At 34.8% G+C, this 16,176-nt stretch overlaps 1 protein-coding gene across 1 annotated transcript; it reads right to left on the reverse strand.

The window, feature by feature from the left end:
• Nucleotides 1-9,222: 9,222 nt before the first annotated feature.
• LOC143555099 (BTB/POZ domain-containing protein SR1IP1-like) lies at nt 9,223-12,739 on the reverse strand. The gene is made up of 5 exons (XM_077044724.1): nt 11,830-12,739; nt 11,671-11,740; nt 10,989-11,600; nt 10,187-10,672; nt 9,223-9,678 (listed from the first exon to the last, which is right to left on the reverse strand). Exons 1-5 carry the CDS (start codon nt 11,934-11,936, stop codon nt 9,229-9,231), a joined length of 1,725 nt encoding a protein of 574 aa, XP_076900839.1. The 5' UTR covers nt 11,937-12,739; the 3' UTR covers nt 9,223-9,228.
• Between the last annotated feature and the right edge of the window lie 3,437 nt (nt 12,740-16,176).

Below are 16,176 nucleotides of genomic sequence, written 5' to 3' on the forward strand. Positions count from 1 at the left end.
TGTCTGGTTCATCCTTTAATTTCATGTAATGTTCATGACTAAACAAAACCAAAGTCTGGAATAATATCCCTATAAGTAGACGTATGTTAGTATATTCTATATCATAGCCGTTTAACCTAGTGATCGAGTCAAGAATGCGCATATTTTTCTTACTCATGCATGGATCATGATCTGAGGAATTGTAATTTAATATAACATCATGTATGTATATTGATTAGAATTAAAGCTCGGTTAGACAAAAACAATGAAACAAGTATATATGACATTTGAGAATTCCATGAGCACAAGTCAAAATAGATGTTTTCTGTTACATATATATTAACAATCTTATGTGTATTTGAGAATAAAACTTAGTTAAAAGATGTTACCTTAAATAGTTCAAACAAGTTCCTTTTGTTCAGCATTCAGCAGCCATGTCAGTACTTCATCCAGGAGTTTTCACAAATGCTGCTCATGAACACTTGCATATCTTTAATTTTCCATAAGTTAATTTGATGGACTGGAATGTAGGACTATGCTATCGATAGTTATGTTTGTTGTTACTATATAGGTAGGGTACCAAAAAGACCCAAATACCCTTAAGTACCACCCGCGGGTCACAAAGAATGCTTTTATAAGCCACCCGCGGGACATATGGATCACCCGCATATCACGATAGAGGAGGAACGTCCTCATAACACGCGCGGAAACATCCCGGCATCCTCAAAAGTCATCCGCAAGACAGGACATCTGTCCGCCTAAACAACCGGAAGATAGTGCCAGCGGGAGAGCTATCACCAATCAAATACTCTCTAGAAGAAGGTTCACGATTCTTACTTGGGGAATACGTGACATACTAACCAATGAACAAATGACACCTGGCCAGGTTGTTATAACCGTGCACATGGCCAGGGTACGATCCGTCCTATCATTTGGCGACACGTGTCCAGGTTGTTATACTCATACACATGAGACGTATAGCTCAACCTATCACAAGAGGACACGCGTCCAGGCGGTTATCAAAGATCTTCTAGAAGATGACAGCTGCCCCAATCATTTTCCTATACCCTTCGGCTATAAATACCTTGTCAAACGGTATGAGGTATTCATTCACTCACCTACATTCTGACTACACTTAGTCATTTACTTCAGTACTTTCTCCGATTACGAACGTCACTGATTCTCACGCCGGATGGTGGTTACAGGAAGACACCCCCTCTTGTCCTTCCTGTAACGAGACTCACGGTGTCTGTTTTGCAGGTTCCGGTCATTGGACTTTAGAAAGTTGTACTCATATCTAGGTCGTAATTATCGTATCTTACCATGTGGACTCACTAGATCCAGGACTCGTACCCGGGGATTGGATCTTTGTTTCTTCATTGGCGCCATACTTACATTTCCATAATTTTATGTGGATGTATTCATTCTAGCTTATATAATATAAAGTATTGTTATAATGTTATTGTTATTGTTATTATATATATATATATATATATATATATATATATATATATTCTTTTACTTCTATGAGATGATCTTGGTTTGATCATAGGAAAGAACAAATTAATATGACCGGCAATGCTTTAAAGTTTAAACGTAAACGGTCCCTCAAGTTCACTAAACCAAGTTATGTAAACCTAATTAAATGTGTGTACATTACTTGATAAAAGTTTAGATTATTCATTTTGTTTGTTTACTTCGTTAAGTAACCAAATATGTATACACGCATGTCAAATATATACAAAACTAGCTAATTAAACGTGCGAACTGCAGAAGTAACCGGTAACGATTCGTGTCCATTTTCAAAATGGGTGAAGGGTTAGTGTGGTAATTCGTCAAGTAATTAAAGATGCATTCTAAAAATGTACAAGAAATATTTCAAACTCATCACGGTCATTTTGAGTTCTTAGTTATACCTTTAGCTTAATTAACAAGTGCTTCATCTACTTTTGATTTTCACTAAGATCCTTATGGATGCTGCATTATGTTCTAATTTGGAAAGAAGATAAGGATATAACAATAAGTCAAAAAAAGAGAAAAACTTACAAAGTTTAAATTAAACAGATTAACTTTATTATTTGAATTTGTTTATATTTATCATGTAATCCAGAGCTCTGATACCAAATGATGCTAAGATGAGTTGTATCTCTTATGTTCTAGTCAAGATGTAACCCAGAGCTCGTCGCTCTTGATAAGGTTTAAGAAGACGATATGACAATTTTGAGAATGATAATTCGTCAACACCAATCGTTGGCCAGCTAACCGGATTCAAATTCGTGAAGTTTATTTATTGGCTCCAGGTCATCAATATTGTGAGACACATCACACATCCCTGAAAATAAGCTGTGGCCTTTATTCTCTATTAAAATTAGACAACCCACATGTTAAGACGGAATCCATATGTTCATTTGGATCCACATTTATACATCATCAGTTCATCACTAATATTGTTTTCCACCACCAACGCGTCATTGACAATGTGTGTTTGGGGCCTCAGAGTCCATACAGGCATATACTTTATCCCGATTTAAATATTTATTACACCCACATGTATTAATATCCTCTTGCATGAGACGTGCATATCCACCAACCTATGTTCAAAAATGGTAAAGACAATCTTCTTTATTTAAATAGGAGATCTCATAGGACAGTCCACATATTTGGTCTAAGGTACGAATCAAAAGTTTAACAGGAACAATCAAATGACTCAAGAAACTTTATAATTAATCAACGACTATAACCGAACAAAGGGCTCCAAGAACAAATTTCTCATAAATTTGAATTTAATAATAATAGTAATAATAATAAAACTAATATGTTACTTTCATATATAAATTACTATAAAACGATTACAACAAAGTGACAGGCAAACGGGCAACAAGCTGCGCCGCAACCCCCTTTTGAATAGCAAAGCCAATCCTGCTAAAAACGAAGTGGGATAATAATAATAATAATAATAATAACCCTATGTAAACAGTAAACCCTAAATATCAACTCATTGTCCCGATTGGACTTAGTAAGCAGCACATGGGTCATGGGTGTTGCTTAATGATTTTTGTGATAATTGTTGTTGGAGCCCATGTTGCATAAGTAGTAGTGGGCCGAATATATCAATGTGAAAGTCCATCATAATCTTTTGGTTGTGACCTTCTAACATTAGTATGCGTGCTCTCCACCGTCCCAATGTGAGCCTATTTGCCTCGACATAGTTGATCGGTTTAACTAATAATATGCATATGGGTGAAAATTGTTCTCTAACCCGTTTTCTTAAAAAAAAAATTATGCATGGTGTAAATTTACCTGTTTTCGTCTAAAAATTTTGCCCCCTCCCGCGGTTTTCTTTCAAGCTTCGGTACTGCATACACAAATGCATACCTTTGAGTTGGTAAGATTATAAACTAAAAGATTACACCATAAAAGTGAGCAATTTAATCTTTAATTTAAACATAATATTACTATAAAATAGACTAAAAAATACACTTCGAAATATTTCACAATGTTGATTATTCATTATTGATCACAATGGTGAGTTGAAATCAATATTTTTATTATTATTATTATTATTTGTTATTTGAAAAATGAGATTTTTTTAACTCTCATTCTTTTTCATACTTGGAATTTTTCACCCATGAAAATGGATTTAAACTTTAAATGTTAGAAATACCAATAATAATAATAATAATAATTCATAATTCAAGCTATTTTTCGAGTCATAGTTTGGAGTATTTGGATAGCGAGAAATGATAAGATTTTCAGTGAAGTTAAAAATTGGCGTTGATTGGAAGAAATGGCGTAATTTTGATGTACCAGACAGTTTAGTTTTTTGTTTCTTTGGACGTTGTTATTATTTGTTGGTTACTAGTCCCCTTGTTTGAATATAAAACTACACTTCAAAGTAATTCATAAACAATTTGACTCCCTACTTACAACTCAAAAGTCATAACCATATATACTTTGATTTCACTTTGCCTGTTTACTTAAACATAGGTGTATAAATCATTGACCATATGGCCATGAAAATGGGTTTAAACTTTAAAATAGAGGCCACGTGGGTTGATAATATCCGAGTACTGATCACGCAATCTAGAATTTTGTCTCTCAAGAATAAAAGAACATATGCTACTGCTACTCTACAATCCTAAGGAAATTATATACACAGCAAATATTTTTATTCTTTAAATTTAACTATCGTAAGAAAATAAGGAATCCTATATCAAGTACACAACTTAAGTCTTCATGTAGGACCTTCGAACCCCTTGGAATAGAGGCGATCCTCTACCTATTTGGAGGCTAAAACGAAACTAAAAAATTGAGATTTTTTTCTTCTGAAATACAATAGTTTAAACTTACAAACAATCATACTTGGATTTCACCATTATTGTTGACTACATTTTTGAAGACGTGACGTTTTACTCTCATTGTTACTCTAGATCTCCGATGACATAAATAGCTAGCCATAAAGTCCTTAAAATAGTGTTTTAAAAGTTCACTATCCAAGTTGTCTATACCAACTACTTCCAAATAATGCCCATCTTTTAGGTCATTGTGTGATAATAGATAATTTCACCGTTGTCAATTATTTTGATATTACAGTGAATTTATAATACAATTGTTACATAGGAAATTACATAAATCAAGGGATTACAATAAATTATAATATTGACTAAATTAATAGGAGAGGATTATGTGCCTTGATCTTTGCCTTGATTATAGTTTCCAATACCCCCCCTCCCCCTCAAGCGAATTTGTGGCTGATGAACTTGTAATTTTTCACGAAAGAATTCAAAAAGAGGCTTTGGTAATGGTTTTGTGAAAATATCAGCCACTTGGAGCTTGGTAGGAACAAATTTCGTGTGTAATTTTCCGGCAGAGACAAGTTCACGAATAAAATGATAGTCGATGTCAATGTGCTTAGCCCTTCGATGAGCAACCGGATTTTGGCTAAGGAAGATAGCACTTAAATTATCACATAAGAGAGTGGGACGAGCGGATGGTAGGGCATTTAGATCACGTAATAAGTGAGCAATCCAAATAAGTTCCGTCGCGGTGTTTGCCATTGCCCTATATTCGGATTCACAACTTGATCTAGACACCGTTGGTTGCTTTTTAGCACTCCATGACACAAGGTTTCCACCTAGAAAGATAGAGTAGCCATAGGTGGAACGCCGTGTTTCAATGCACCGAGCCCAGTCGGCGTCCGAGTATCCAACTAAGGTAGGAGTAGTTGGATAAGAAAAAGATAATCCATATCTGACGGTGCCTTTAACATACCGAATAATCCGCTTCACAAATATATAAGGCAGGATCCACGGTGGAAGATGAAAAGGGATGTATCCGCTTGACTACAAGTAAAACCTTGAGTGATTAGGAAATTACTTAGTCTTTGAAACCATGCCCGTGGGGCTTGCTTTAAGCCATAGAGTGCCTTGTTGAGACGGCACACATGATTCGGTTTGTTATTGTCAATGAATCCAGGTGGCTGTTCCAAGTAAACAGTTTCTTTTAGATTGCCATTAAGGAACGCGTTTTTTACATCAAGCTGATGAAGAGACCACCGATTTGTCGTAGCCAGAGAAAGAACAATACGAACGGTTGTGGCTTTGACAACGGGACTGAAGTTGTGTGAAAAGTCAAATCCCGGTATTTGTGTGAAACCTTGGGCCACAAGTCGTGCTTTATACCGATCAATTTTGCCATCTGAGTGGTATTTAGTGCGAAATACCCATTTTGAGCCAACAACATTTGTCTTAGGAGGTCGAGGAACAAGTGTCCATGTTTGATTTTGATGAAGGGCCATGATCTCTTCGGTCATAGCATCATACCAGTGTTGGTGTTTCGCAGCTGTTTTGAAACCTTTTGGTTCACTAGTGACAAGCAATGCATGATGAAGAGGGGTAGGAGCAATAGCTGAAAGGTTGAGAATGTGTCGGGATTTGATGATACCGGCTTTACCTCGAGTAACCATTGGGTGGGTGGTGGCTAGTGGTGATATATTTTGTGTTGTGGAATCAGGTGAAGAATGGATTGGTGAAGTATCAGGTGAGGGTGAGGTTGTAGTGGTGGTGGATGGTGAGGTGACAAGAGTAGGTTCAGTTTGCATTGTGGGTTCAGTGGACAAATTTGGTTGTGGGCTAACAGGTGAGGGAGGAGTGTCACATGTTGGACAATGGGTTTGGATGGGTGTTGATGATGTGGGCTGGTCATTATTGATGGCAGTAGGGTGACTTATGGTGGATGGGGTTGGATCACAATAGGATGTTAGGAAAAGATTTGCAAGGTTTGTTGTTGTAGTTTTGCCTGGAAAAGGAAATGAATCTTCATCAAATCTGGCATGACGAGTTATATATGTTCTAGAAGTGCTTGGATCAAAGCATTTGTACCCTTTGTATTGAGTGCAATAGCCAATGAAAATACACTCAATGTTTCTCGGTGCAAGTTTATGAGGAGCGTATGGCCGTAGGTACGGGAACACACGACATCCAAAAACTTTGAAATTTGTGTAACTGGGTATGGAATGGAATAAAACTTCAAATGGTGATTTGTAATTTAATAATTTTGTGGGTAGATGATTTATTATATGAGTCGCGGAAGAGAAGGCGTCAACCCAAAAGGTAGCGGGTGCATTAGCACCAAAAATCATAGCTAACCCGGTTTCGGTGAGATGTTGATGTTTACGTTCGGCCCGACCATTTTTTTGGGATGTATATGGGCAAGACAACCGATGATGAGTTCCATTAGTTAAAAATAAATGCCGAACTTTATTATTTATGAATTCGGTTCCTCCATCGCTTTGAAAGACTTTAATTTTGCACGAAAATTGTGTTTGTACAAAAGTCATGAACGTTCGAAGAACTTCAAAATAATCTGATTTGGCTTTCAAGGGATAAAACCAAGTGAACCTTGAAAAGTCATCAATAAACATGATATAATATTTATAACCATGTTGTGAAACAATGGGAGCGGGTCCCCACAAATCACAATGCACAAGATCAAGAACATGTAATGTACGTTTATCATTTAATTGAAATGGCAATCGACGTTGCTTTGAAAGTTCACACGAAGAACAAAGACTAGGCTTAGGTAAAATAGAAGTGAGGTTTAAACAACCATGTTTATTTAAAAGAGAAACGACATCAAAGGCAACATGCCCAAGACGTTTATGCTAAAGTTCAAACGATGCTTTTGAAGAAGAAAGAACGGTAGCCTCAAGTGCTTGAAAACCGGGGCTCAATACATAGAGTCTGTCCTTATGTGTCCCTTTTGCTAGAACGGTCTTTGTGACCGAATCCTGAATAACAAAATAAGATCGAGAAAATAAGAAATCAATCGGATAATCATTTGTAAGCTTGCTAACTGAGAGCAAGTTTTTCTTAAGATTAGGGACAATCAGAACATCGTTTAATTTTAAGTGCGGATTAATGGAAAGAGTACCAATACGAGATATTGGAAGAATATTACCATTACCGAAGGCCACCTTCTCATGTCCTTCATAAGAGGACGAAGAGTCAACATGAGAAGGTGATTGCGCCATATGAGCTGTAGCACCGGAGTCGACACACCAATCCGGTTTGGAAGCGGAGATATTGCAGTCCGCATGAAATGCTTGAGCAAGATTCGCAGTCGAATAGGATGACTGATGAGCAAAACTTTTTAGATCCGGGCATGCATTTGCGAAGTGACCATTTGTGCGACATAACTGGCAGTGACGCGGTCGGCGACCTCCACCACTAGAGTTCATAAAACTGCCTGAATATCCTCTGCCCGAACGACTGCGACCTCGAATGTTTGAGCGGGCAGAAGTTTCATGGGCGGTAAAGGCAACCGGTGCAGGTTCAGGCCCACGAAGAGAAGCGAGAAACATCCCGTGTCCCTCGGCTTTAGCGAGAAGGTCACAAAAAGGAGGAGGAGGTCGTACAGCGCGATGTGTCGTGGAGAACGACTCATAGGTTGAACCTAAACCACAAAGAAACCAATGAGTTTTATCGGAGTCCGGAACCGGTTTTCCGATAGCGGCCAATTGATCACAAATGGCCTTGAATTGTCGTCCAAAATCAACAACGGAAAGATTTCCCTTTTTTAGTTGTCTTAGGGTGTCTTTGAGATTTTGTGCTCTCTCAAGTGAATCATGGCTATAAGCCGATTCCAAAGCTTGCCGGACATCATGAGAAGACGAGAGACCTAAGACTTCGGCCATGGCTTCTTCTGTGAGTGAGGATTGAATAAGCAAGAGGACCCGCTGATCAGTTTGAAACCATGTAGCATGTTCAGGATTGGGGTTGATTTTTCCGTCAACGGTAATTGTTTTCGGAGGTGCGGGAGTTGTGCCATCAACAAAACGGAACCAATCTTGAAGGAGAAGGAGGGGTGTGATTTGGTTTTTCCATTGGAGAAAGTTTGTTGGAGAGAGCTTGATTGTAAGCATGTGAATGAGGGTGTTCATAGGAAGGGAGGAATCAGTTTGGGTGGCCATTAGAAAAGAAATTTTGGAACAAAAAGAAACAACAACTAAAAGGGTGGGTTAGAAGAAGAATCGTAGATAGGCTCTGATACCATGTGATAATAGATAATTTCACCATTGTCAATGATTTTGATATTATAGTGAATTTATAATACAACTATTACATAGGAAATTACATAAATCAAGGGATTACAATATTAACTAAATTAATAGAAAAGGATTATGTGCCTTGATCTTTGCCTTGATTATAGTTTCCAATACATTGTAATGCATTCTCATAAAATTGTCACATCGCTTTCAAAATTTCACTTCTAACAGTATTCATAAATATATGTTATACAAATAAATCTACTTTCTCTATGCTCACCCTTTAGACAACCAAACAAATCCGTGAGATAAGGTAGTTGTATATTGTTTTTCTTTGTGTAGCGGTTGTAATGGCAAAATGATTTAATATATAAGTTTTAAACATGCTTTTTTATAGTTGACAAGGCTCCACAAAGTAAATTATATTAATATATAACATTATCTTCATTTCGTTCACATGGTACAATATGTAACATCACTGTCTTCTCTTTTCAAAACATATCTGAAGTCCATATGTAGGGACTCCCTCATTCATTATTGAATATATTGTTTATTTTAGTATTTCTAACATGATATACCTTTCAACATACAAACTCAACGTTCAACTTACATATACATATACATTTATGTATAAATATAATTACATATTAATTAATAATTTCAACAAGACATTAATTTGAAGAATTAGTATTGCATGGTGGCATTCAAGAAACAGAATGTCTTCTAACTTTAGTAACCTTATCCTTGCTTCTTGTACTAGAACTTGAAACCCCATGATCAAACCATAAAAATGGAGTAAGTTTCAAAAACCTTTTCGACACGGTGGCTATGACTGATTTTGTACGAGATGGTGACTTATCAGAATGCGATTTATCAACCTCTTTTAGTCTTGTTTTCGCCTTTTGAAGCTCAAATTTAAGATCTTTATTTTCTTTTTGTAAACTTGAAAGATCATTTGGTAAAGGGCTCGATCTAGATCCATCATCAATGGCTTCCCTTAACCGTTGTTGTTCATAGTAAAGAACTTGAACAACTGTTCCTACAGAAAGCCTCTCATTTTTTGCGGCATGAGCACACGCCTCACTAGTTAGCTTTTGACAGTTTATCAAACTGCAAAGCTTCTTTCTTTCCGTATCCCCTAAAGCCGGATGCGCCTGCAAGATTCCGACACATAGTTCTTGATCCTAATTGATAATCTTTATGCAACACTTTTTTTAGAAACAATGAAAAAAGATGTTAACTTTAAGTAGATATGAATGGCTTTATACATTCCAAAACATGATATAGTTCTTGATTTATTGCTAATGTTTATGCATGATTACATAAAAATAATGAAAAAAAAAAGATGTTACCTTTAAGTAGATATAAATGGCTATATACATTCCAAAACATAGTTCTTAAGCTAATTGCTAATCTTGTGCAATATTTTATAAAAGTAATGAAAAAGATGTTACCTTAAAATATATTTGAATGGCTTTATACATTCAAAAACATAGTTCTTGATCCTAATTGCTAATCTTAATGCAAGATTTTATAAAATAATGAAAAAAGATGTTAACTAAATATATATCAATGGCTTAATACATTCCAAAGCATAGTTCTTGATCTTAGTTGCTAACATTTATGCAAGATTTAATAAAACATAATGAAAAAAGATGTTACCTTTAAGTAGATATCAATGGCTTTATACATCCCATCGTCTGTGGCCCTTTGACTCGGTACATGTTCAGCAAGATTCATAAATTTTGATAGTGGCAAGTTACAATCAGCAGCTATTTCAGCAAGATAACTCTCCATAAGCTTCCCAACTTTCTCAATGTCATCACGCGCACCTTCAAATTCTTCAAAGTTCATTAAAATTCGTTGCACGGTGTCGACATCAAAAGTGTTACCATCAAACCGAAAAGAAGGAATCAATATATCGTCTAACACGGCTTGCCCAAGGTGTAGCCCCATTCTTTTCTCTAAATCTAACCTACATGCAACCGTTGTCTCAAGGTATATTGAAGACCGAAGTAGCAACGAAAGGAAATTAGTTGATATTGCATTTTTTTCCCTTGGTAAGAGACCAACTATTGTTTCTAAAATAACCCGCTTTTCGTTTTCTTGATTTGGCACATTTTTGTTCTTCCCTTTTCCTGAAATCTCCTGCTTGGCGGATAACGGATCAAAACGGGTACAAGTTAAATTCGTTACTTTTTAGAGCTTGGACAACCATGCAAACAGTTTGTAACTTTGAATCCATAGACAAATTTAGCATATTAAATATTTTGCAAAAATGATATTATTAATATTACAATCCAACTTGTTTTAAATAAAAAGAGATATAAGATTTTATATATAACTTTCGATCTATTTGACTCGTTTCCTTAACATAACGCTTTCAACCAATTATATAAAATATAGCCCGAATCAACCCGTTCACATGTGAAAATTGTAACAAGGATAATATAGAGATTTATACCAAATCTTGAAGACATTTGCGGGCATAAAGCATAAGAATCGGACCAAGTGCATACTTATTAAACCCCCTTGAAATCATTGCTAGAAGAACCCTTTGAAATGTATGTATGCTAAGAACTACCAAGTCTTCAGCCCACCAATCCACAACTTCTTTTAAGAGAAACAAAGAACACGAAGAAGAATCCAAACCATCGCTACTACACTCGACACTACCCGACAAACAAAACTGGCTTTCTTTGGTCACTATGAGTGCTATTGCATCCACACAACGGGTGATCAGTTTCACATTTTCAGAAACCGGTAAGTAGCTTTCTGATGACTGCAAAATTGTTACCGCACCAGCAAACGAATTAAGTCCAACTTCATTTATATAACCCTCGGTTCGTGACACAAGGTTTCCAACTGAATACTCGTCCGTCATTTCAAGAAACTCAGCCACACATCTTGCCATTGCAATGTTTTCGACCGTTAATTCAAAGTTTATCCCATAACAAAACTTTGCTGCTAGTTCAAATCCCGTAGGCCCTCCTGGGACATCATCGATTTTAACTGCATGATCAGCCTCTTTTGACAACATTTTCCTTATGTAACCACACTTCGACATTAACGGATACTGCATAACAAGTTTCAAAATTCAACACAATATGCAACAACCAAAAGGTGCAAAATGCATTAAGTTGTACCTTGTGTAACGAAAAAGAAACGCCTTGCACGTGGAAAATAACGTCGCTCGAGATCTCTTGGGAGAAAATCCTGCATAAAAGTATAGGAAAATTTAAAACTTTTAACTCGTAATCATTGAATAATAATTTAAAACAATTAGATCAATCAAAGTATCAAACCATTCACTTGTCCTCTTCATGACAGTATTCATGAGCTCTTTCTTCTTTGTAGGAATCTTGTCATAAGTTGTCACCATTGCAGCTTCCTCTTGTTGCACATCCATCATGATAATAATAATAATAACAATAATAATATTTGAGCATTCTTGATTGCTAACATGATTAACCCTGCATTATATATAGCAACATGAAGCAACTTTGATATGCCTAGCTACAATCATGTCAAGTTTTTACTATGGTTGCAAGGGTCATAATTATGGACTTTGTAACATTAAATTCACTGATGCTTTTGATGCCCAACCAATACTCATATAGTTAAGGAAATAAGTAGCCAAAATGGGTATGAACCTTAGGCCTAAAAGGTGCAAGAGACAGGGATAAAACAGTCTTTACACACAGACTGTGGGGATCACTAGAGAAAAACTAAGTGTAATATTGAAATAATGAAAAGGACATGACTTGGTGTTGGTGATTGTGTGGCTAAGGATGCAATGGGACATAGAATAAATGAATAATTTGTGAAATGTTGGAAGCTTCTTGTAGGGGTGAATGAGGCATTTTATCATTTTATGAACATATATATAGCCTTAGCCTAGCTATCTTATCAAAATCAAAAGATGATTGTTAGTTTTAACAATTTGTGAGGCAATTTATATAGAATAGTGTTTTCATTAAGATAAAGTGAAGTCATTATGATGATGTTTTAAGGTGTATTAATTAAGTGGTAAAGGATATATATCATGTTGCAAAAACATGTTCATGTGACATTGATGAATGATGGAGATGGGCTCCTTCACAGGTATGTGTAGTTCATGTCACATATTTAACGGAATCTCTTCCCAATGTTGACTGATCATTCGTATTATTTATTTTATAAATAGATAAAAAAGACCAAGATGTGTGCATATTATTATGGCGATGCCTTGTTATTATTCCTTATAAAAATGAAAATAAAATGAATTTTTTGTGACCACATACACTATTTAACAATTAACATCCATACAGTTTATAAGCAAAACAAGTTGATCAAAATGAAAAGGTTTGCATAGAATATTTCTTTTTCACATAACTGTTGAATTATTGTTTTTTTTTTGTTCAACCAAATATATATGACAATTTTGTTTAATATAACTTTTGTCTACAAATATTTTTAATTGACATTTAATTTGATATCAATGCAATGCAATATATCAACTACAAAACCTCTAAGAGTTCGGTCGGGTTGGGCTCAGGTTAGTCTGAGTTTTCTGGTCGGGTTTTAGCATCGGTCCGAGACTGAATCACCCTCTAAAAACTCTTGTCTTTCTAATTCATAATTTAGTGTCAAGTTTAAATTAAAAGAACTCATCCAGTGGGCTCCGGCTCACAGTAAGTAGATCAAGGAGATTGAAAATGTGATTTATTAGGTACAAGAATCTATAAAAAGATATTTGGTTTGGATTCAAGTAAAATAACTTGAATCTTTAAAGTTGTATCATAATAATGATAATGTGTATATTTAATAATTAAGGATGTCTCATTGTTAATATGTTGAATTACATCTTTATCTTATGGGCATGATAAATGTAAGCAATATCTTTCAAATTATTAATATGATGAATTAGATACCAAAGGGATAAATTAAGTTAATAGATAACTAAGAGTATTTTTAATGGATGTGTCTATTGATCTCTTGGATGTTGATGTGAAAAAGAGAGAATATCGTAGCAGACGTAAAAGAGAGAGGGAGACTAGCTTGATGGTATGTACAAGTGTACAACGGGTGGTCCATGGGAGTGCTTGGTTGTTTTTGTAAGAGGGTGAGGGGAGGGAAAATCAGCAAGTTTGTGGAAGAGAATACGCAATGAGCTAGAATTGTTCATGAGACAATGGTCAAGCACCACTAATATGGAAGGTTTGTGAGCCACGTTGCAAATGGTCTAATCAAATGCTAGATGATTAACAACATGCAACTTCCAATTAATGAAATTGGGTAATTTAAAAAACGAATAAAATTATGTTTTTCTTAATACGTGTTCAATTGTTTTTGGAGTGTCGTCAATAGTTTACTAGAGAACAAACAATTATATAATTGTATAAATTTAAAAAAACTTAAATATAATAATAATAATAATAACAATAAACTACTAGTGGGTTAAAACAATCTCGACTATTATGATAATGAACAAGAAATGTTTTTTTTCCATATATCATCATAGTAAGATTGAAGGATGATACTCAATTTCCATGAAAGATGGGACTTAAAAGGTTCGACGTTTACAATTGATAGTTTAACCGAATGTATAAGACAGAGAATAGTTGCATGAATATTATATGATTATTTGTAAATATGTATACATTTTTAAAATGAAAAAAATAATTATAAGATATAAGTTAGTAATTTGTTCGCGCTTATAAGTTATAATTATCACAAGTAATTTCTAAATTCCCAAGTCCAAACTGTGATGATCAATAGATAAATGCACCCATAAAAACTTTTATTAAATTACTTCTTCATTAGGGTTGAGACATGAACTCGAAGCATATGAGAAAAGCTGAAACTCTAAACACTAGGAACATGTATTTGGAATTTTGGATAATCGATTACGTATGAGATTGGTTTTTATAAAATTTTAGGGGCTAGAGATAAATGTGGTATTAGGTGATACCCGTTTGATTAACTAAACGTGTTTATCTGCATTTAAACATAATGTTTTAATATATCATGTAATCCTAACGTAATAAATACTAATCAATATGTTTAAGTGGTAAGAAACTTGAAGTTGTTAAAAATTAGTCAATTAGAAATATAGTTTAATATTTTATATTTCAAGTATACATATATTGTGAGTATAAGATCGAGTTACGAGTAATAGACATCCAAATGAATAGTTTTAAACTATTAAGAATATAAATGAGCATTGTACGCCGGCAATAAATAACATGTACCCATGTATAGGATTTACCAAAACATCAAGTATCAACCTATAGTCATCCCGACATAACAATATTGTGATTTAGGTGTATAGATTGAAATATACACTTTACACACAAATTCTAATTAATAGGTAAACTATACACATCTCATATCAATACTATTTGTTTGGGTAAAAGTAATATTGTAAGGAAGTTATATAGATATGGTTTCAGAAAATCTAGATTTTAACGGATATTCTATAATCAAATAATTTTTTTCTATGAAATTTTTGTGGTATCAAATACGTAGTAGTTATTTGTAGTTTATAATTTATATTAATGCATACGGCCATATGGGCTAGACTCAAACAACTTAAATTGAAATTTTAGGCCCATCAGAAACATTATAGTTAAAAATACTTAGCCCGTAATGAAGCATTTCAAAAAGAGAAGTGAGAAATCTAGCCTAGGGGTAATGGAAATTAGAATATGGAATGGTTAAACTTAATCAATTAAAGTCCAGCCCAATTTATCCAACCCCCTATGGCCCTATGTCCCAAAGAAATCACATAACGAGAGAACATTTTAAAATCTATGTTTACAACCAATAGATATAAACTAGCATGTTGCGGCAGAGATTTTGATGCAAGAAGTAACATGTAAGGCTCGGGCGTGAATAAATTAACGTCGAAACGTAAATAAAAGTAAGAGTGTCGTGCCCTGATTTTGTTTGTTAGAAGTATAAATATAGCTCATTAACTATGAATAATTTAATGTTAAGTTTAAATATAGCCCACTTACTTTAATTGGTAATATCATTAAACATTATCTACTTATACGAAGAAATACACCACATGATTATTTTAATTAGTGGATTGAAGAATACTCTTGATTCAACCGAACAAAAATAGACATAACACCATTTGGGCCTTCTTATTAAAGGTTTGGCACCTAACTCACTTATACATAATAAATAATATCACATGGTATTTTGGTTAATGATACATTTAGTCCTTCATTATATTATATTCTTCACTTTTAAACTCCGACGTAAGGATTCTGTTTTAGTCCATCTTTATCATGCCATGTTTCTTGTGGTTCCTATCACACTCAAACTTCTAGTGATTTCATTTGTTAGATAGCTTTGTCAAGAACTAATATGACTAGCTTTGTCAAGAACTAATATGACTTGCTTTCCTTTCAACGAGTCAACATCTTATGACCTCATATGTCCACATAAATGTGTTTGTTAAAACGCTACCATGAACGAATCCAACACCATGTGTCATTCGTGGGTTGGTAGTTCATCCGGTGTCAACTTGACGTTTGTGGAAGCCAAAAACGCTAAGGCTATGTGTTATGGGTCACTTTTCATCATATGAGATCATTCACCACATCAGCGCCATGTCATAACCTCACCACTCAACTAATGTTATAATTCATTCTCCATTT

The sequence above is a fragment of the Bidens hawaiensis genome, unplaced genomic scaffold (genome assembly GCF_021521415.1).
Source record: "Bidens hawaiensis isolate Kalapana, Puna unplaced genomic scaffold, B.hawaiensis_p1.1 tig00017971_1, whole genome shotgun sequence".
Classification (NCBI taxonomy): domain Eukaryota; kingdom Viridiplantae; phylum Streptophyta; class Magnoliopsida; order Asterales; family Asteraceae; genus Bidens; species Bidens hawaiensis.

Bases quoted from the DNA above. Each gene is read 5' to 3' on its own strand.
- LOC143555099 (XM_077044724.1), bottom strand. From the start codon at position 11,936: ATGATGGATGTGCAACAAGAGGAAGCTGCAATGGTGACAACTTATGAC. The intron at 11,741-11,829 runs GTTTGATACTTT...ACTTTTATGCAG, and splicing joins ATGAAGAGGACAAGTGAATG to GATTTTCTCCCAAGAGATCT. The intron at 11,601-11,670 runs GTACAACTTAAT...CTTGTTATGCAG, and splicing joins TTTCTTTTTCGTTACACAAG to TATCCGTTAATGTCGAAGTG.